We start from the raw sequence: 21,016 nt of genomic DNA, 5'->3' as shown, positions 1-21,016 counted from the left end.
GAACACCCCTCTCTGCCATCTAGCACCTGTGACCTTGTTGGTTCTCGAGACAGGTTCCCGAAAGCCTCTCAGGTCCATGGGGATCTGGCCCCAAGCATGGAACTGCCTGAACTAGAACGGCCTCTGGCTGAGGTGCAGCTGTAGGAACACAGCTGACACACGCAGGGCCTTGGGTCAGATCCAAGCAAATAAGAACTGAAGACTTCTGGCAAGACACTGAGGCCAACCTATCGCACAGGCTTGGTGTTCTGTGTACAGTAAAGGCGCTGGGCGGCCTGATGCCCAGTGTGCCTCCAGACCCAGCCTCTTCCTCCAGGCTGGTGCCAGGGTCAGCCCTGAGACACCCTGCCTGAGGTCGTCCATAGCGATCACCCATTATACAGTTGGGTTGTCATGAACGTTCCCCTGACCTCTGGGCAGCTTTTGGGTCCCCACCCTGCATCTCTGGCAGCAGTGCTCTCTGCACCTTGGAAACAGGAAGCTGAGAACGTGGTGGGTGACCTTGACCTGTACAGACAGATCTCAAACCTTTACCTAAATCCTCTGAATAGGTGGGCTTCTAGAACCTTCTCCCCAGGAAACAGAGCCAAGTTCTCAGAATGAATGACAAAAGAGTTTTATTGGGGATGAGCAGAGAGAGGAGCAGGGTTGAACGGGACCGCGAGCAGTCTTTGTCTTAGCCTGGCAGAGCCCGTCAGTGGAGAGTGGGCACGGTTGTGGCAGCTGGATGGCCAGGATCTGCTGGAGGCTGGTGTGACTGGACGGGCCGCACATGACAGTTCTGAAGAAGGAGCTGCTGGTCTTCACCTCCTCTGTCCATTGGGGTGAAATCAGATGCCCCTCCCATTGCAGAAGGGTCACCTGGCCCAAGCTGAGAAGACACTACCAGGCTCCAAGAGGGCGGAGGCCACACCGTGGCCAGAAGATTGTTCCGGAACCGAGGGACCAAGGCAGAGTGGGGAAACTAACAAGATGAGCAACAGGAAGAAGTGGAGATGAAGTGGAGGAAACACGAAGGCACCAGGAATGGCTGACCCTGCTGGGCTCAGGGCCATCAGCGCCCGTCTCTTCTATCGCTGGGACCTCTTGGTTATGGTGGTGGTAGAGGTGATCTTGGAACCGGAACCGCCATAGACACCACCACCAAACCCAAAGCCGCTTCCAGAACCGGAACCAGAGCCAAAACCGCCTCCCAGGCCAAGGCCAATGCCGGCACTGCCGCCAATGCTGGCGCTGCCGCCCACTACCGCTGGAGGGATAGACAGAACGCGTGGTTATTCTCAGCGCCAGTAGTCCCCAACCCAGACCCGGAGGAAAGGATGGCGCGGTGGGGAAGGGACTTACAGATGCTCACGGCACTCTGGCATTCTCCAGACATCCTGTTGGGGAGACAGCCGTGAGCCACACAGAGCAGAACCCCACTTCCTTCAGCATGCAGTATTAGCTGCTTATCTCAGGCCACACAGTAACAGCCAAGTGACCCTGCGGTCTGCTGCTCCTGGCTAGACCTACCAGCACGGGGCAGAAGCAAGAAGTCCAGCAGGGGTCCGAGCCCAAACCCGAGCCCCCTCACCTGCACTCCTCGCCCTCCAGCAGCTTCCTGTAGGTGGCGATCTCCACATCCAGAGCCAGCTTGACGTTCATGAGCGCCTGGTAGTCGCGCAGCAGCCGGGCCAGGTCCTCCTTGGCCTTCTGCAGGGCGGCCTCCAGCTCTGTGCGTTTGCTGTAGGCATCTTTGAGGGCCAGCTCCCCACGCTGCTCCGCATCAGCCACAGATGCCTGCAGGGTCTGGCACTGTGGGCATCAATGGGCAACGTCAGGGCCCTGCTGTAGAGAACTTTGCACCTGTTCCTCCTCCTGGACCAGCTCCCCACTGGATTAAGACGTTAGAATTCTTTCTGTTCTTCTCCTCATCATTCCTGACTCTAGAGTCCCATCTAGCCTGATGGTGGCGCACACCATCCCAGCACTCAAGAGGGAGAGGCAGGAGGATCTCTGTGAGTTCAAGGCCAGCCTGGTCTACAGAAAATTCCAGTACAGCCAAGGCTACACAGAGAAACCCTGTCTGGGAATGGGTGTGAGAAGGGATCTCATTCATTCCAGACAGAACACATTCATGTCCCTGCAAGACTTCAGAGCCCACCCATAACCTCACCAGATCAACAAGATAAAGATATGCAAAAGCCAGGGAAGACTAGCCAGGAAGGCCACTTTAAGAAAGACATGCGGAGGAGATCCACATGGCTGCTACTGTATGGCTGGTACAAAAGCTCTGCAGATAAGCCTGGACCCTTCCAGCCCAGTGCTTTATCCCTTTGCCCCCCTAGAGGCGCCACACCCACCTGCTTCTTGATGTTCTCAATCTCTGCCCGCAGCCTCTGGATCATCCTGTTGAGCTCTGAGATCTCATTCTTGGTACTCTTCAGGCTGTCGCCATGTTGGTCAGCTGACATCTGGAGCTGCTGGACCTGAGACCCAAGGGAGCAGGGCTCTAAGGCTGTACAGTAGACCCAGCAAGGGCGACCACAGGTGGAACAGCAGCCACCCCAGGTCAAACGAGGGCAGGTGGCACCCAGAGGCCCACTCAGCCCACACACACACCTTGATCTGGTACCAGGACTCGACCTCTGCCTTGCTCCTCCGAGCAATTTCCTCGTACTGGGCGCGGACCTCGGCGATGATGCTGTCCAGGTCCAGGTTCCGGTTGTTGTCCATGGACAGCACCACAGAGGTGTCTGAGACGTGTGTCTGCATCTGGGACAGCTCCTACAAGGCCCATGTCTCACATCAGACCCCAGGAGAGTCAGTCTCCGCTGACCTCTGACCCCAGCCTCCCACTTCCATGGAAGCAGCTGTGAAACAGGCCTGCTGGAGGCAGAGTTGATGTTCCCAGTGTAGAGGGAGAGGGGAGAGAGAAGGATGAAAGGTTGATGACATTACTGGACAAAAAAGCAGTGGTTCTCATCTCTACTCCCAAAGACACAACTGTTCTGTGTATGATAAGGCAGGTTTGCTCTGTGCTGGGTGGAAGGCATTGGGATGGAAACATTCAGGGCAGACTCCAGCTCTAGCCCTCCCTTCTAGGACATCTGGTCCTGAGAAACTCTCACTGCATCTCTCCCTGACCTTACAAGAACCCTCTGCCCTGAAATAAGTGGTTGGAATCTATGAAGAAGCATGACTTGCAGCCACAGCCTCACAGACAGGGGTTGCCTTCCTCTGTACAGAGGATGGCGCCTCACCGCTTCATAGAGGACCCTCAGGAAGTTGAGCTCATCCTTAAGGCTGTCCACCTTGGCCTCTAACTCCACCTTGATCATGTAGGCAGCGTCCACATCCTGCAGAAATAGAGGGGGAGGAAGAGGGAAGGAGAAGAAATCAAGAGCAGGACTTACAATGGGGGCAAGGATGTCAATCAACACACCCAGATTCCCTTGAAGCAGTTTAAAAGACTATGCAGAAGGGAATCATTTGATGTGCTCTGCCACCAAAGCCACCAGAATCCATGGAAATTCAGAGTTCAGGTGGGTTTTCCTCACAGACTCATTCCCTTTAGTATCTCATCCCATTACCCACTTCCTTTGATGCCACAATTCCAGGTAGAGCCAAGGAAGACAAAGACAGGCAGAGACAGACTAAACACACAACTTAAGCCAAGGGCCACATCCACCAGGGAGGGCCACATCCACCAGGGAGGGAAGCTGCAGCTCTGCCTGGCTTACTTTCTTGAGGACCACGAAGTCATTCTCTGCAGCTGTGCGCTTGTTGATCTCATCTTCGTACCTGGGGGTGAGGACAGGAAGACAGGAGACCGTGAGCTACTTCCCATCTCCACTGCTTGTTCTCAAACTCTCAGACTTTGGAAATGCCCGGGTCGTGAGCTGCAGTCAAGGGTTTGTAGCTATTCATCTAACATACCACCCATGAGGCTAACAGCCTCGGCCCCAGTTTATTCAGAGACAGAAACACAAGCGTCAGGAAGACTGTTTTCAGGAGACAATCTCTAACGCAGTGTCATTAAGTCTCTATCAGCACTGCGATCAGATCAGATCATGGGGAAGACCGTCTCCCAGCCATGCGGCAGAGTAAATGTCCTGTTTTCAATTCTATTCCCTTTTTCTTGCTGTGTGTGTTCCTGTTCTCAGCCCCGTCCTACAGAGAGCAAAAGTAGAGCTACAGCATATTGTGTGTCCTACCTGCTCTATCCACCCTCTCTATTTCACTCCATTCTCACAAACCATGAGGTCAGAATTTCGCCCCTACTGGAGATCTAAAAAGCCACCCTAGTCAGTATTCAGTTGGCTCTTTTCAATCCATGTGCCAATCCATATCCCAGTCTCTGACCTGGTTAATGCAGCTATTGACCCATTGTGTTTCTGAACCTCTCTGTAGACAGCAAACCTAGGAACCTGAAACTGTCGCTGATTATAAGCAACTAGTGGTTACTCGGCCTCCGCTTGAATACAGAAGTCTTAGCTTAAAGGAGCTTTGTGCCCTGGGTTTCTCAGGGCCCCCAAACTGCTGGGGACAAGCCCACATGCAGGCCAGCCCCCCCCCCCCGCGCACTTGGCCTTGAAGTCCTCCACGCTGTCCTGCATGAGCTTCAGCTCTGACTGCAAGCGTCCTTTGTCATTTGTCAAACTGTCCAGATTCTTCCTCAGGGCATTGATGTAAGTCTCAAAGAAAGGGTCCAGGTTCCTGGGGGATGTGGTGGTTGTCTGCTGCTGGAGGAGGTTCCATTTGGTCTCCAGGACCTTGTTCTGTTGCTCTAAAAACCGAACCTGTGTTGAAAAAGACACAGGCCACTAGTGAGAACCAAATGCCTCATCAGGAGAGTGCCTGAGGCCAGCACCAGCCTAGCTGGTCCAGGCAGCCAGACCACCTAAGAATTGCCAGCCTAGCAAGCCTGGCACCACCATGCCATGTGCTCCTGGGCCCGCAGCTGCCTTTGGGACACACAGCTTGGAGAACGCTGTGTGGGATTGATGGTACAGCAGAAGCAGCTTTCTAACCACAGCCCACCAAGGGCCCAGTGCAGGGCTGGGGAGCAGAGCGTCTGTGAAATAAGCAAATCAAATAGGACCAGGCGGGACACCCACAGTTGGCAGGTGTCTGCCTTCGAGGGGTACAGACCCACAGTGAAGAACGCACACATTCATGGTCAGCTAAGCGTGGCAGTGCGCATGTGTGAGCCCGCACTCAGGAGGCTGAGGCGGAGGACAATGAGTTTGAAGTCAGCGTGAGCTGTGTAGGAGTCTCCTGAGTCTGCACACAGGTAAAGCTGAGTGCTCATGGCCCACCATGTTCTGAGATGCGGCTGGAGCCCATCCTGACTAGGGCTTCCTGGAGCCTTCACTCTCAAAAGCCCCTCGCCAGGCCGGCCGGAGGAGAGGCCTGGCAGAGCGTCTCCATGTTGCACGCTCCACGAGACTACCAACTCCTGAGCCCAAAAGGTGGGGTGAAATGAGACTCAGCAAGGGAGAACAAAGTCTCGGAGGCCAGTGCTCAAGCCTGGATCTCTGTAGTCACAGCAAAGCCTCCACCAGCTACTACAGGCTTCCTCAACCAGTGCACCCACTCAGACACCTAAAGGAACCAAAACCTGGGTGCACAGCAGCCCAGAACAGCCTGGGCTGGGCCACCACCCTGGCCCATAGCCATAGATGGCTGAGTTACCAGACTCCATGATGCATGGCTTCAGCAGAACCTACACAGCAAGAGCTCCAGAACTTGCCTAAAAAATGGAAGCTGGCCTGGAAGAAGCAAGGAGCATCTCCTCTGCTCTTCGAGCAGCCTCAGAAAGGAGAGGTTTCACCCAGAGACAGAAACAGGCACAAGCTGCCCTCCCGGCTAGGACCCGGGACCCTGAGCTCAGAAACTTCAGCCTCTGCCCAGGTCAGGCTCACTCGCCTTGTCGATGAAGGAAGCAAATTTGTTGTTGAGGGTCTTGATCTGCTCCCGCTCTGCAGTGCGGACTTTCTGGATCTCCGGGTCAATCTCCACCTGGATAGGTGTCAGCAGGCTCTGGTTGATGGTGACCTCCTGAATCCCTCCAGCAGGACAGACGGGGAAGCCGGGACCACCTCGACCGTTGAAGGAGCCTCCGAAGCCACCGCCAAAGCCACCAGCACCGAAGCCAGCACCAAAGCCTCCGACACCGAAGCCTCCGGCACCCCCGTAGCCACCACCTTGGCAGGACCCCGCCACGCTCATGGAGATGCTCTTGTGGCCCCCGAGGTTGTAGAGGCTCCTGCTGCCGAAGCCCCCTGAGGAGCAGCGGCCTGCACCCCCGGACATGGAGGCCGAGCTGAAGGCCACCCTCTTGACTCCTCCGGCAATGGCTGAGCCACCGCTAAAGCCCCGGGCTGCTCCGCGGACGCTTTGCTGTCTGGCGATCATGGCTGAGAGCAGAGGCAGATGCTGCGAGCAAGAAGCGGAGCAAGGGCCAGGTTGTGAATGCCAGGGCCCTTGGCCCTCGCAGCTTTTATGGGCTGGAGCAGCAGGGCTTGGTTGCAGGGGCATAAAGGGAAAAATCCGAAACATCTCTGGGCTGGGCCTTTGGCACAGGCCCATCCTCCCTGCACCTGCTGAGCATGTCACTGAACACACCTACAGAAGTCACTGGGAGGGCACGGCTTTACGGTCTCATCACTCCTGAGCCGGCGCCCCAGGGCCTCCTGGGCCACGGCCCACCTAGCTCAGCCCTGCAAGGCCCCACTGTCCTTCCACCTTCCCGGCCAGCCTCATGGGGCTCCTGCCAGGACACATAGCCCTGTCACCCCTACTGTCATGCCACAGGTTCCAGGGCACTGCCTGCCACTGCCAGGCTACACATCCTGACCGGAGCAAACCGCTCTCTGAGCTCAACTCGTAAAATGGAAACAGCGCAAATATTTACCTTTCTGTCAGAGGCGGCTCTGACACTTTGTATCTAGAGATCTTATCCTCCCCGTGCCCTTGGCCCCATGTTCACCCAAGAGTCAAGGCTCTTCCCTTACACTTCCAGCCTGGTAGCCTTTCCAACCCAGACCCAAAGGATCCCCCTGCTGGGATCTCATCGTGGGGCCGGCAGCCACCCTGAGGCTTACTGGGCTCCCCCAGAACACACGGGTCTGGTTTTTCCGATGTGGCCCCAGAACCCTGGAAAGAAGTTCCTAACCTTCTCCATGCTGAGGACAGCTTTGCAGGATGGTTTCCTCCTAGCACTTGGGTTGCTCCTAGTGAGCACAACTGTCCTATATCAGGGTCTACCCATCTCAGTAACCAGCTATGCAGCCTGGGGGGGAGGCGGTTACCTGACCCCTCTGAGGGGGTCATGTGCCTACGCATAGTTGATAAGGCTGTATACCCAAGCTGCCTGGCACACAGGAGGCCGACAAGGATCCACCCTTATCCTTCCCCGGGCACTTGGAAATCGTTGTGCTGTGTTCCCTCCCCCATCCATCACTGGGGAAGTGACCAGATGGGAGAGAGAGCAGCCACGAGCATCTAGATAACCCTGCTGGCCTGAACCACCCCAGACCAATGAACCGTGCCCCCCAGAGGCTTCCCTGGCGCACAGAGAACTCAGAGTGGGGGGTTGTGCCCTCGGAGTGGGGCTACAGGGAAGACAGACGGGCCAGGAGCTCAGCCGCAGTCTTCCAGCTCTGCCCTGCCACCATCCAGCTGGCCACCGTAGAGCTGCCGCGAGGCTGGGGCTGGGGGAGCACGGCGAGCAGGGAGGTGCTGCCCCTCTGCCCCCAGTGTCTGCTGCCACCAGGTTTAAGCCTGTCTCTGTGATTCAAGGGACAAAGGAACTGTGGGGCACTGGCAATCTGGCCTCTGCATGCACACGCCAGTTGGGGAGAACACAGCTTAGCAGGAAAGTGACAACCCTCGGTCTCAAGGGCACCTGATGGGGGTGGCCTACCCTCTCTCTGCCCTTCGCTCTGCACACGTCCCCACCTCTCATCTCTAACTACCACGAGGAGAAAATGGCACAGGTCATGTCAAGTCCTAAACGAAGAGGAAGCCAGGACTGAAGGGATTCGGGGCTAAATGGCACATAACACACCATTGCCTCATTTTATGCCTGAGGCCATCCAGGCCACCACGCCCTGCCTGAAGTCTTTCTTCCCTCATGGCCACTGGAAGCATATGCCCATCCCTTCAGACAAAGAACGGGAGAGGGAAGCCCAATGCATTCTGGGTAGAAACAGCTCTCTTAGAATGTTTGTCCTATGTAGGACAGCACAAGCTTTCCTTGGACAGTTTTATTCTCCTCAGCCATTTTAGGAAAGAGATTTTGAGGCTCGGAAAGGCTGTGCTACTCGCCCGAGATCCAAGAGCTCCAAAATAATGGGTAGAGGAAGCCAGTGCTATTGGCTTGACCTCAAAGCTCATGACCCTGACCATTGGGTGTCTGCCCCCACAGGTGCTGGCCCACCACAGCAGCAGCAGGGTCCAGGGTGAGCCCAGCTCCAGCTCAGCCCCCTTCTGTCCCTACTCATGTCATCAGTGACTTGGTTTGTGTGACCTAGTCCTAGCAGGTTCTCAGTAACTTACAACATGGTCCTCAGTGGCCAGTGTTGTGCCTTCACATTAACTAAATCCAAATTAATGTAATCGGAAATATTACGATAAACCCAAATCAAACAAGAAGAATGCCCTGGCCTAGACCCATAGCCAATGAGTTTATTAATCACAATTACCAACACTTCACAGAATCCTTGACCTGTAGATAAGAAACTGCGGGTAGACGCAAGGAAGAATTTTCCAAGTGAGATTGGGTTTAGTTCCTTGTGGTTTGAGAGGCAAGAAAGAGCTGTTTCCTTTCTACACGGGGCACAGGCAAAAACAACCGTCCACCAGGAGGTGACAACTGAAAGCTGGTCCCACACTCCTGCTGCACACACAGCTCTGGCTTTTGCTGCTGCCCTTGGTGACCCCACTTCCCCTGGCTGCCTGCCCAAGCCTGGCTCTGAGGAGTAAGCCGAGTGCTGTCAGGCATGGAGCAGGAGAGGGAGGGTGTGTTCGCTCAGAGCTCTCTGAGTGCAAGAGGCGAAGCCTCTCCATTCAGCCAGGGATTTACGGATCCTGAGGCCTCTGTCAGTGTCAGCCCTGACCTGGGGAGCAGTGTGGGAAAGCCTGCTGCCCTCCCTGGCTGGGTGGGTGCTGCGGCCCCACTGGGTCACCTAACCTTGATTGCCCCATGGTCTGAGTCACTCTGAGGGAGCCCGAGCCAACAGAGGGCTCCGAGATGCTTCAGGAGGCCCAGGGAGCTGGGAGGAAGCAGCCAGGAAGGGCCACGGATCAGCTCGCTCAGTCTCCTGCCCCTGGCATGTGCCAGCAGGGGCTTTCCACGCTTTCCACTGCCAGCACGCTCTTGCTGAAGCTCTCAGGCAACAGAGAGAGAAAGCATACCAGCCCTGCCCTGGCACTGGCCTCGGTCCCCACCCCCTGAAGCCTTGGGCGCCATGTGGGAAGACTCTGGGTCCACAGAGTCACTTCGGAGCCTGGTGACAAACTGGGCAAAAGTGGATCTCTCGGCCTCTAGCCCCGTGTTTACCTTGGAAGAAGCTGTTTTTGACTCTGCTGTTAACTTGCCGTGGCTTCCAGGCACGTGTGTCCCCTCCCGTTCCCCCTAGTACCAGCAGCCTGCTTTCTCTCCTACATAAGGGTTTAGACTGACCGCCTAGGGACTTCTTTTTCTCTGTGGGTGACAAGCCAGTGACAGGCCTGGACCCCGGGAAGCATTCTACATGCAGCTGTGTGGCCCCAAAAGGTTACTTAACCACCCTGTGCTTTGCCGTCCTCATCTGGAAAGGGGCTTGTTAACAGTGCATATATCACAGCTGTTTAAGGGGCTGGGCTAGCCTCTCAGAATCCCAGTGCCCACGATCCCATTCCTAAAAGTCTGCAAGTGCGTGTGGAGCCGCTGGAGACGAGGCAGAATGGCACTGTGGGTGTAGGGGAGTGCTGTGTGCCAAGTCAGAGCACTGAGTCCCCAGAATTTCTGCCTGTGTCCCCAGCCTTGGCATCCCCCTTCCTGAGTCCTCTGGGGAGCGCAGTCAGGCAGGGGTGAGACTCTGACTGAGCTCAGGCTGAGGGCAAGACCGGGAAGAAATAGCATGCCAATGAGGACTGGGGTCCAGGCTGCCGAGGAGATGCAGGGAGCTGAGGAGGAAAGAAAGTGACAGGCGAGGAGAGACAGGAAGAAAGGAGGAGAGAACTTCAGCCGGAAGGGACAGGCTGAGATCAAAGCCCCAGCTGCCCATCTGGCTCTCCAGGGAAGGTGTGAGCCAACCCCTTAGCCAACCCAACTGCCTAAGTTGGAATATGGAGAGCCCCTGTCCCTGTTGAATCCTGAAGCCAATTAATCATATCTACAAACACACAATCCAATTAAATGTGTTTTGGTGTTTGGTGGCCAGATGTGGGGGATAGCGGAGAAATCACCTGAGGTCCAGAGGAGGGAAGGGAGAAGGAGGAGGAGAAGGAGAAGGAGAAGGAGAAGGAGAAGGAGAAGGAGAAGGAGAAGGAGAAGGAGAAGGAGAAGAGAGAAGGAAAGGAGAGGGGAGGGGAAAGGAAGGAGGGAAGGGGACAGGAAAGAGGGGAGGAGAGGGGAGGGCAGGGGGAAAGGGGAGAGGAAGAGAGGGGACAGGAGGGGTGAGGGGAGAGGGGAGAGGAGGGGGAAGAAGGGAGGGAAAGGGAGGGAGGAGGAGGGGGAGAGGGGAGGGGAATGGTGGGGAAGAAGCTAGGCTTGGAAACCAGGACTCATGCCCAGGTTCGCATAGCTAATAGTGGCAAATGGAGCTCTAAGGAAGTCCACCGGTCGGGAAGGCAGGAGTGAAGGAGTCTGAGGACAGCACCTGAGTGCCGCCAGGCCTGCACGTCCACGGTCCCCAGGGAGACAGACGGGAGCCACGAGCAGTTTGCTGTAGTTGCTGTTTATTGAGAGACATCACAGGCACAGGCGGGGGCTAGGCCGTGAGGAGACCCGGATGAGGAGGTTGGAGGTCTGGCGGCCTCACTGCAGCCCGGGGTCTCCTCCTCCCCCTTGCCCTGAACTCAGCGCGGATCTGCTGAGGTGAGAGCAGAAAGGGACAGCCTACCTCCTCTAAACAGTCAGCTCACCCCCAGGTCAACCAACCGGCGACCCTAACCTCCCTCCCATTCCACTGCAGAACCAAGGAGAAAAGCTGCGGAACCCTGAGCCCTTTCCCAAATGCAAAACATGTGTGAAGTGTGCTCCACGGATTCGCGCCTCTGCGCCCTGAGAAGGCGTGGTCGGCGGGGGACCGGCTGCTAGTATCTCCGGCTAGAGCTCTTGACCGTGGTGGTCTTCCGCAGGATGGAGGTTCCCCCGGCGACCTGCCCGCCCTTGGCAGCGCCGTAGCTCACGCTGGCACTGAACCCTCCCTTGCTGGCCCCGCCAGCCCCGCCCAGAGAGAGGCCGCTGGAGAAGCCAGCCGCGCCGCCTGCGCCTGCGCACACCGAGGTAGAGTTGCCGGTCACCGCTGCAAAGCAAAGGCTCCGGCTTAGTAGAGCGTCCAGCCAGGAAGGGGCCACGGAGGAGCCCGGGGAACGGCGAAGGGCTAGATGACCGGAGGCACGGGAGGAACGGGGCGGGGCGGATACTTACAGATGCTCACTGCGCTGGGACACTCTCCAGACATCCTAGGGGAAACAAAGGCCCGGAGAGGTCAGCAATCTGGAAACCCACGTGAAAACGTTGCCTCCCTCTGCCTTCACCCCCACACCCCCGCTAGGTGCCAGGGCCTGAGGACAAGACCCAGAGACATGGGTAGTAAGAGTTTGGGACAACCCGGGACTCAAGCAAGGCCTCCCAGCAAAGCCTAAAAGCCAGGCCGTCCTGCGGGACGCGTTGAAGCCTCCCCTCTCCCCCTGCCTCCTGTAGGGACAACTGACCGCACTCTGTGCCTAAGGACAGAGCCTCTGCCCGACCCCGCTAAGCAAGCCTTGCAGCTGAGCCGGGACACCCCAAGAGTTCTGGATGGTCAGTACACCCCGGAGGTGAAGGGCAGGAGCGAGGAGGAGGCCCCTAGGCGACCGCCGCCCTCTGTCCCACCCACAGGCCTCCCAGTGCGCAGAGGGGCGCCCACCGGCTCTCCTCGCTCTCCAGCAGCTTCCTGTAGGTGGCGATCTCCACGTCCAGCGCCAGCTTGACGTTCATGAGCGCCTGGTAGTCGCGCAGCAGCCGCGCCAGGTCCTCCTTGGCCTGGTGCAGGGCTGTGTCGAGGTCTCCAAGCTTCTTCTTCGCGTCCTTGAGCGCCATCTCCCCTCGCTGCTCAGCTTCCGCGATGGCTGTATGCAGCTGCTGGCACTACCCACGGGAGAAAGGGCTGGGAGAACCTTCCAGGCTCGGCCCCTTCACCCCTTTGCTCTCACGCTGGGAGCCCCACACCCGACCCAACCAAAGTGGGGAAAACAGAAGGAGACGCTGTAACTGAAAGGGGATTTAATAGAAGCACCGAGGAAACACGGAAATATAATCTCAGTCCCGCCTGCAGATCCACCGCGGGTTGGGAGTAGTAAGGTGAATAGGTCTTTCCGGCCAGGCTCCTGCCTTGCTCTGTCTGCAGGAGCCTCGCGGTGTGGCCGAACCTGCTTAGACTCCCGTCCTAGAACCCTCTACCGCACCCCCAGCTGACACCCCGGAGGTGGGTGGGTGGTCTTCAGGCTGACCCCAGGCCCACCTGCTTCTTGGCTGCGTCCACCTCGCCCTGCAGCCTCTGGATGGTGCGGGTGAGCTCTGCAATCTCATTTTTGGTGTCTCGAAGGCTGTCCCCGTGCTTCCCGGCTGTGACCTGCAGCTCTTCGTACTGGAGTTTGAAAATGTGTCAGTGCTGGACGGCTGTTGGCCTCAGAGCCCACCCTCTGCTGGAAGCCCCGTCCCAGGGCCCTGAGGGCACAGCGGGCCAGGCCTCTCCAGAGAGGGAGGTCCACCTGCCCGCCCGCACACCCCAGCCTGTCATTGCGCACCTTGGTCTGGTACCAGGACTCAGCCTCAGCCCGGCTTCTCTGGGCGATCAGCTCGTACTGCGCCTTCACCTCGGCGATGATGCTGTCCAGGTCCAGGCTGCGGTTGTTGTCCATGGACAGGACCACGTTGGTGTCAGACACGTTGACCTGCACTTGGCTCAGCTCCTGGGGAAACAGGAGCAGCTGCCACCAGAGCCCTACGCCTTAGGCAGAAGCAAGGGATGGGGAATAGGACCTTCACGTGGATGGGGAGGGAGGGGGCCTTCCTGCCCTGTGCCGCCCTGGCTCTGTGCTAGCAGTCACTGGGTTCTGTGATCCTCACATCCTCCAAAAGACAGGCAGTCACCCTGTCCTTCTCCCTCCTGACCTGGAGGCGACCTCTGTGCCCACAGGGCAGGTGGTGTGCTCAGAGCAGCCCATTTGCTTTACCATCCATAGCGACTCTGACGACAAGGGAGGAGAGAGGCTTGGAAGGACAGAGACTCCATACCAGAGTGCCAGGTACAAGAGGAAAGGGGGAGATGCTGGAACCAGACAGTGACAGAGCCGGGCGGCCTCCGACAATCACTGCACCAGGCTGCAATGTCCCCAAGCCCTCCTCGTGTTTCAGGGTCACCACCTTCTTAAAAGATGTGTTGGTGACCAGAAGCTGATGTGAAGGAAACAGGACATTGAGGGTCTGTGACCACTCGCTGGGTCACAAGGACCCTGGCTCCCAGAGGGCTCGGCCTCTGTCATCCCCTGGCTCCCCGAGCTGCTACCAGACTGCCCTCAGCCCCAGCTGCCAAGTCACCTCCTCAGAGACTCTCCAAACACAACACCTGCCGAGCTCCTGCCTGTACTCGGTGCAGTCTGAGTGCTGAAATGTGAGACCGGCCTGGGCTAACTAGTAAGTTTCAGAGCAGTCTGGACTTCAGTATGAGTCTCTGTCTTGAAAAAGAAATACAAAAATTCCTTCCATGCTCTCTCTATGCCTAGCAATTCTCTCACCCCCACAGCCCAGGGTGGGGGGCCATGGCAGACAGAGCGGCAGCAACACCCTTCACTTCCTGAGTAGCTACTGTGGTCCAGGCACCAGCGTGGCCACTCAGCAAGCATGATGAGTTAGGATTCAGGAAAACTTTTTTTCCAGTTCCACACAGAGATTAAGCCACCTGTCCCAAATCAGAAAGCAGTAAGGAGAGCCCTTTTTAAACCTTTGAGAGCCTGACCTCAGAACCTGAAATGACTCAGACCAAAAAGAGCCAAGGAAGAGGTAGAGCCAGCGACAGAGCCATACCTGGGACTGTGGGATGCTGGCTACGTCCTAAGCGAGAGGGTGGGGAGAAGTGGGTCACCAAAAGCGTGAGAAAGGGGAGTGGTGGAAGTTGGGGAACAAGGATTTAAGGTCATCATCCAGAGGTGATGGCCAAAACCAGAGTGTGGAAGTGAATCCTGAGGGCCGCGTTGGCCACCATGACTGGTCAAAGAACCACTGGTCTGGTCCTCCTCTTTCCCTCAAGGGGACTCTGATGGATGATGAAGCCTTTGACAGGAAGTAATCCCCCAGCATGGTCCACGGCTTCCTTCCCTTTCTTCTCCTTCACCTAATTCTCTCACCTTCTCAATGCCCAACTTGGCAGCTTCCCGCCACTCCAGACGCTGTGAGGTTAGATGCCAAGACCCTGCCCCACTGAGCCCTCACTGTGCCCACTTCCAAAGTCCAGCTCTCCCTTAAGGTCCATTGCAAGTGCTGTCTCGTCAGACGCTCTCTGCTCCTGCCCTCCGGAAGGGCCCCCACCACAGCCTCCCTGTGTGCCTAGGCACCGGTCCCAACACGGCTTTCCTTACTTAAGAACCATCCCCAAGGGCAGGAACACTGTCTTAATTGTTATGTGGGAGGAGCCCTGTAAATGCTTGTTAAGTGAGCGAGGTAAAGCAGAAGAAAGGGATGCCGGGAGAGCCAGCCCTATGCTTTGGATGGAGCAAAGCCTGACCTGAAGCACTTAGACCGGACAGTGGAGCCTAAGGGCAGATACGGAAGCCCGAACTCCTGAGAGGCCACCAGTGACTCCCAGCAAAGAGGAATTCGGAACGCCCAGAGTCCTTCAGGGTGAGTTCCACCAGGCTAACCAGACGGAAGGGAGCAGAAGCCCAGAAAAGCAGGGAACGCAGGAAGCAATACCAGGCTGATGCCTGCAGAAGACCCGGAAGCTGACAACTCAACTACCGCGCCCTCTGCCTTGGATACATCACAAAGAACAGTCTTCAAACCGGAAAGAGAGGAGAGGAGCCCAAGACAGACTTGGAGAGAGCCCTACAGTGGACGCCAGCTGACCACACCTTTCCAGAAATCCCGAGAGAGAGGAAGGCCTGTTTGTTATGCAAGCATGAGTTAGCATCCTACGCAACCATGGAAACGCTAGGCATCTGTGTAACCCCATCGGAGTGAAGGGAGTTGGCCTTGATCTCGCGGTCCTCCTGCCTCAGCTTCCCAAGTGTTGGGACCACAGGCATAACCACCTTGGTTGAAGGAATTTACTTTACAGGAACTTGATCAGTGAAATGACGGCATGCAGGAAAGTCACCAGAGCAGACCCCAGGGCTCTGTTCTTGACCTTGGTTGCCTTCGCCTCCATCAATGACTCACACGGAAGTGTTGTCCAAGACACAAACAGGACGAACTGTGCATGTACTCAGTTCGTGGAGTGCTTACCTAGCAAGCCAAGGCCCTGGGCTCTACCCCAGGCACCACGTGAAACGGGAGTGCTGGTTCACACCTGTGATCACACCACGTGAACCAGGAGCCCTGGTGCACACCTGTGATCACCTGTAATCTCAGTCATCTCAGGAAGATCAAAAGTTCATTCTCAGATATACAGCAAGCTTGAGACTAGACGTGGCTACATGAAGCCCTCAAAACAATAATAATTACTTCTGAGAGTGTCTCGCTGTCACCCTGGCTGGCCTACAACATCCACATAGACCAGGCTGGCCTCAAAGCACACCATCTGCCCCTGCCTCCAAATGTTAGGATCAACGGCTTGTGCTACCACGACCTGCCCATCCAGTTAAGTAAGCTGGCAAGTTCGCACCTCCGTGGGAGACTCTCCGGTGAAACAAACACAAACGTTAAGCTAATCGTGTCTCCTCACCATCTCATAGAGGTGCTGGAGGAACTCGATCTCCTGGCTCAGTGTGTCCACTCTGCCGTGCAGATCCATTCTGCCCATGTATGCAGCATCTACATCCTGAGGAGACAGAGCAAGCCGAGCACTCACACCCCAGGAGCTCTCTCCAGATCCACCCAGGCCCCTGGCAGCTGGGGACCCCCCCCCCCCGGCTTAGCCACCTCGCACCTTCTTGAGCACCACAAATTCATTCTCCAAGGACGTGCGTTTGTTGATTTCATCCTCGTACCTGTAAGACAAGGAAGGCTCAGGCCAGCTCGGGTCAGTTCTGCCTTTTAGGCATGGGCTTTCCTGGTCCCAGGAAGCCTTGATGGGTTTCCACCACCACTCAGAAACATCTTTGGGAAGCAGTACTTTAATGCAATCAACCAGTGAAGAAGCTGGGGTGGTGCCATTGTTTTAACACTTTCTTCCCCTTTTGGAAGAAAGAAGCACAAAACTCACACACTATCATGACACGGCAGGAGGCCATCGCTTTGGATCAGAGCCTGAACAGCGGTGCCAACAGTGATTAACCTCTGCCTCCACTTTCAACAGCATCTGTCACCTGAAGCAATCAGTTCTCCCCAACCTCTCCTGCTAAGACTCGGGTTTAGAAATTGCCAGTGTCAAGTTATAAAAAGTTATTTCAAAATTACACTTTAATGTTTGTTTTTTTTAAAGTGTCTCACTATGTCACCCTAGCCAGCCTAGAACATCTACAAAAACCAGGCTGGCCTCAAATTCATCGTGTAGCGTCAATATGTCAATATGTACCATCAACCATGTCGTGGGAAGGTCACTTGAATCTCCATTCAAACACTCGTTTCTCTACATTTATGAAATCTGTGGAGCAGTTGAAAATTCCAAACTATGTAGTCCACGAGGAGTTACTGCTGTGAACATTTTATGTATCATTTTGGCGTTTTGTGTAAGTCTTGTCAGGCCTAGCTAGGCAAAAACTGTATAGATATACTTGTTGGCATTTGAATCAAGATTATGTGAGGCTAGAAGAAATTTGTGGCACAGACGTAAGAGCAACCGATGTTGCTGTTTCTCAAGAAAGGAATTTAGAAGGCCAGCAAACTCGAGAAACCACACAAGCGTGCCTGAGAATAGCTGAGATGCATGTTTCTGTACCTCAGACGTTTATCTGAAGAAAAATAGCGTTGTCGTTTGTATAGCCTCGAGCATGCTTACAACTTATCGAACTTACAGCTTATCAAAGGAGCCGCAATAATAATGATGAGCTGCCCCTGGCTGCCCCAGGCCTCTAGTTCCCGAGTCAGTTCTAGAGGTCCGCAGGAGGGGCGTACCTCACATAGACCTGGTAAAAATATGTATGGATACAGTGACAAGACGAGTAGATTTGCTTAGAGACAAGCAGGGAGGAGGTAGGAAGAGAGCGAGAGAATGAGGCTTCCTGAGCTGAGTGCATGACAAGAGTGTGGGATTCAGTGCACAAAGCTCCCCACCTTATGGAAAGGACTCTTTAAAATTACGAAAGCGAGTGAGGGGATTCACGCATGTGATCCCTGAGACTGAGGCGAGAGGGTCACTGAGAGTTCAAGACCAGCCTGGGCTAAGAGTGAGACCCTGTCTCAAAAAGACTAATAATAATAATAAACAAAAATAAATTAATTTAAAAATCACAAGCAAACGTGCCTACGCCCCGGGCCCAGCCCAAGTAGCTCTCCTGGGGCGGTCATTTCTGTCCCTTATGGTAGCCTGTCCCTCACTTGTTCTTGAAATCCTCCAGAGTATCCTGCACGCTCTTCAGCTCCATATCCAGCCGCCCCTGCTCGCTCTGCTTGGCTTCCAGCTGCCTCCTCAGGGTGCTCAGGTAATTCTCAAAGAAAGGCTCCAAGCTCCTGGTGACCCCTGTATTCTGGCTCTGCTCCTGCAGCAGCGTCCACTTGGTCTCCAGCACCTTGTTCTGCTGCTCCAGGAAGCGCACCTGCGGGGGAGGACAGGTGGACATCACCTGGGGAACAGCATCCAGCATCGCTCAGGGGATGCAGCATCTCTCACATCTCACTGGGAGGGAGTCTGCTCAGAGGACGGTCCCAGCACTGTGCTGTGTGTGCTGGTCACCTGACCTGCTCGCTGTGTTCCCTGCCTCGCTTTCCCACGCGTCCTGGGTAAAGCTGCGAGAGGAGGGTGCTTGTGAGAGCCATCCCGCATCAAAGCCAGCTGTTACAGCTAGCAGAGAGGCCTGTCGGCGGTGGCACACGCCTTTAGGCCCAGCACTCAGGAGGCAGAGGCAGGTGGATCTCTGAGTTCAAGGCCAGCCTGGCCTGCAAAGCAGAGCAAGTTTCAAGATAGCCAGGGCTACACAGAGAGACCCTGCTTCTAAAAACATATATGTGGTTCAATTCCCAGCACCCACATGGCAGCTCACAACTGTCTGTAACTCTAGCTCCTGAGGGTCCAACGCCCTCACAGACAGACACACGTATGTAAATAAAATAAAGTAAGTAAGTAAATAAATGGTGTCGGAGAGACAGGGCTGGGGAGATGGACGACTAGGAGTTGAGAGCAGTGGCTGCTCTTCCAGAGGATCCGGATTCAATTCCCAGCGCCCACACGGCAGCTCAGTAAGAACCACAAGTCACCAGGGGAGAGGTGAGAAGCTCGGGCCCAGTCTGCCTGGCCCTGTGTCAGCGGTCCTCCAGGCCCCACCTCCGCTGCCCTGCAGGCCCAGTCCATGGCAGGAGCACGTTGGAGCCCTACTTCCTAGTTATACCTCTGCCTTCCTGTACCCTGTGACCCTGGGAAGGCCACAGGCCACTCTAAGCCTCATTTTCCTGTCTAAGAGTGGGCAAAGTGTCCAGCCCTGACTCCTCTTGGAACCCCCAACGTGGCCTGTGAGGAAAGGGGTGGGCCCCTGTGTTAAGACGTCCAATCAGGGACCCAAGGAGTTACCCCTCAGCCTGACCCGCTGACAGACGCAGCAAGAAAGGCTAGGTGGTGGCACCACAGCCATCCCAGTCACCCGGGGAGACAAGGACCCCGAACACCCCCAGAATGTAATATCCAAATTCAGTGGTGGCCGGCCTCCTCACTGTCCCTCCCAGACTGAACTTCTTGGCTGGGACAGGGAGCCAGAGGAGAGGCAATGAGGGTGTCCGCCATATTCTGGCTGCTTCTGACCCTGAGGCTTCCCAACTTGAGAGGACAGACAGGTTCCAAGGCTCCAGCCCCGGAAAAGCTAGAGGATTCCTAAGCCATGAATGGTTGCCCACAGCTATAAAATATCAAGTCATTAGAGGCCACCTCCCTAACAGGATCACTCGGTACCACACACGTTTGAAAAATGAAGTAAGGCTGCCTCCAGGAAAGGCCCCAACACAGTCAGATGGGCTGGGCCGCTCCCGCCCAAGGACGCACCAAAGAAACCCCAGCCACGGGGCAGGCAGAGACCACGATCACCCCACCCCGCCTGACCAGGGCACATGGCAGAAACTGCGTTTGCCCAGACCACACACCCCCATTGGAGGTCCAGTTTCCGGTCCCTGCCCCCACCCCTTCCCACCCCTCACCACCTTCCCGCCCCCCACCCACTCCCCTGCGCCCCACCCCGAGTGCCTCGGCTTAGCCCCGCCCACCTTGTCGATGAAGGAGGCGAACTTGTTGTTAAGGGTCTTGATCTGTTCGCGCTCCTGGGTGCGCACCCGGTGGATCTCGGGGTCTATCTCCACGTTGAGAGGTGTCAGCAGGCTCTGGTTGACAGTGACTTCCTGGATGCCCCCGGGGGGGCAGACGGGCCCAAATGTCTGCCTGCCAGCCCCTAGGCCCACGTAGGCCCCACCGCCAAAGCCTCCTAGTGCCCGGCCGGCGGACGCCCCGCCAGCCACGCTGACAGAGACGCTCTTGCCTCCCAAGTTATAGAGGCTCCGGCTGCCGAAGCCCCCGGAACTGGGGCCAGAGCGGACCCCTCCACTGCCGCTGCCCCTGGACATGGTCACGGAGCTGTAGCTGGTTCGCATCCGACTCCCGCCCCCTCCGCTGGCTGAGTTGGAGCTGAAGCCTCCTTTGGTGGAGAAGGTCTGCCTGGACAAGGAGGACCGCATGACTGTTGCTAGAGAGGGAGCCGCAGAGAGCAGGAGGGAGCAAGCTCAGTGAGCCGCTGCCCCAGCCACGGCCTTTTATCCTTTCCCAACTGGGCTGGCCCTGGGTTCCACACTCCTGCTGTGATTACCACAGGTGAGAGGGAGGGGCCCAGTGGCCCTGGGAAGAACCCCTCTCCCCCAGGATGTGGGAGGGCCTCGCCCAGCCATCACTGAGGCAGGAGAGCAGAGAAGCACCCCACCCCCCCCCCTCCCCACCCCCACCCTACCCCACCCGTGAGCCCTCCTCTCTTGGAACAGGATGACAGGGCTCCCACAGCACCCTCACCACCAGTGTCTCCTCCTACCCAGCCCTGACGGCCTGCTGTCAATGGGGCTCTGTTTCGTGGGGTTTGTCCCAGAGCCCTGTGGTAAGCCAAGGCCCCAGGGCCCAGGTGCAGGTGGCGAGGGGAAGGTGCATTGGGCAATGGGTTGTGTAGAGAGTGCCCAGGCCTGCTCCAGTCCCACCCTCCCAGCCCACGGCCTCCTGCTTCTTGGCAGGTCCAGCGTGGGGGGCACAGGTGATGGCGTGAGGGTGGGGCAGCCGCTCTTCTGTCTACACTGGCAGGTGTCTGCTGGGTAGACACCCCTGTGGGCACAGAGGGTCCAAGGACTAAAGGAGGGTCCCTGCCCAGCCACGGGTCTGGCTGGGAACGTCATGTGAGTTGGAAGGCTTCAGCTCAAACCAGGCCTGGTGGTATGCACCTATAATCCCAGCACTGCAGAGAAGGCAGGAGGATCAGAAGTTCAAGGCCAGCCTGGGTTCTATGAGGC

General features: G+C 56.5%; 2 protein-coding genes across 2 annotated transcripts; both read right to left on the bottom strand.

The window, feature by feature from the left end:
* Positions 1-600: 600 nt before the first annotated feature.
* On the bottom strand, positions 601-6,458 carry Krt4 (keratin 4). The gene is made up of 9 exons (XM_021628426.2): positions 5,911-6,458; positions 4,567-4,781; positions 3,723-3,783; positions 3,243-3,338; positions 2,602-2,766; positions 2,343-2,468; positions 1,574-1,794; positions 1,345-1,379; positions 601-1,249 (listed from the first exon to the last, which is right to left on the bottom strand). Exons 1-9 carry the CDS (start codon positions 6,397-6,399, stop codon positions 1,071-1,073), a joined length of 1,587 nt encoding a protein of 528 aa, XP_021484101.1. The 5' UTR covers positions 6,400-6,458; the 3' UTR covers positions 601-1,070.
* A 4,463-nt stretch (positions 6,459-10,921) lies between these two features.
* Krt79 (keratin 79) lies at positions 10,922-20,316 on the bottom strand. Its single transcript, XM_021628422.2, has 9 exons — positions 19,742-20,316; positions 17,873-18,090; positions 16,323-16,383; positions 16,119-16,214; positions 12,985-13,149; positions 12,699-12,824; positions 12,105-12,325; positions 11,624-11,658; positions 10,922-11,498 (listed from the first exon to the last, which is right to left on the bottom strand). Exons 1-9 carry the CDS (start codon positions 20,204-20,206, stop codon positions 11,287-11,289), a joined length of 1,599 nt encoding a protein of 532 aa, XP_021484097.2. The 5' UTR covers positions 20,207-20,316; the 3' UTR covers positions 10,922-11,286.
* Positions 20,317-21,016: the final 700 nt, after the last annotated feature.

The sequence above is a fragment of the Meriones unguiculatus genome, chromosome 8 (assembly GCF_030254825.1).
Source record: "Meriones unguiculatus strain TT.TT164.6M chromosome 8, Bangor_MerUng_6.1, whole genome shotgun sequence".
Taxonomy (NCBI): domain Eukaryota; kingdom Metazoa; phylum Chordata; class Mammalia; order Rodentia; family Muridae; genus Meriones; species Meriones unguiculatus.
This window is presented reverse-complemented; position numbering and strand designations above follow the sequence as displayed.

Excerpts from the sequence above, each read along its gene's own strand:
- Krt4 (XM_021628426.2), bottom strand. The coding sequence starts at position 6,399 with ATGATCGCCAGACAGCAAAGCGTCCGCGGAGCAGCCCGGGGCTTTAGC. Across the intron at positions 2,767-3,242 it reads TGAGGGTCCTCTATGAAGCG|GAGCTGTCCCAGATGCAGAC; the intron begins GTGAGGCGCCAT and ends TGGGCCTTGTAG. Across the intron at positions 1,380-1,573 it reads CTGGAGGGCGAGGAGTGCAG|GATGTCTGGAGAATGCCAGA; the intron begins GTGAGGGGGCTC and ends TCTCCCCAACAG.
- Krt79 (XM_021628422.2), bottom strand. The coding sequence starts at position 20,206 with ATGCGGTCCTCCTTGTCCAGGCAGACCTTCTCCACCAAAGGAGGCTTC. Across the intron at positions 16,384-17,872 it reads CTGGAGGATTTCAAGAACAA|GTACGAGGATGAAATCAACA; the intron begins GTGAGGGACAGG and ends CTTGTCTTACAG. Across the intron at positions 12,825-12,984 it reads AGTCCTGGTACCAGACCAAG|TACGAAGAGCTGCAGGTCAC; the intron begins GTGCGCAATGAC and ends TTCAAACTCCAG.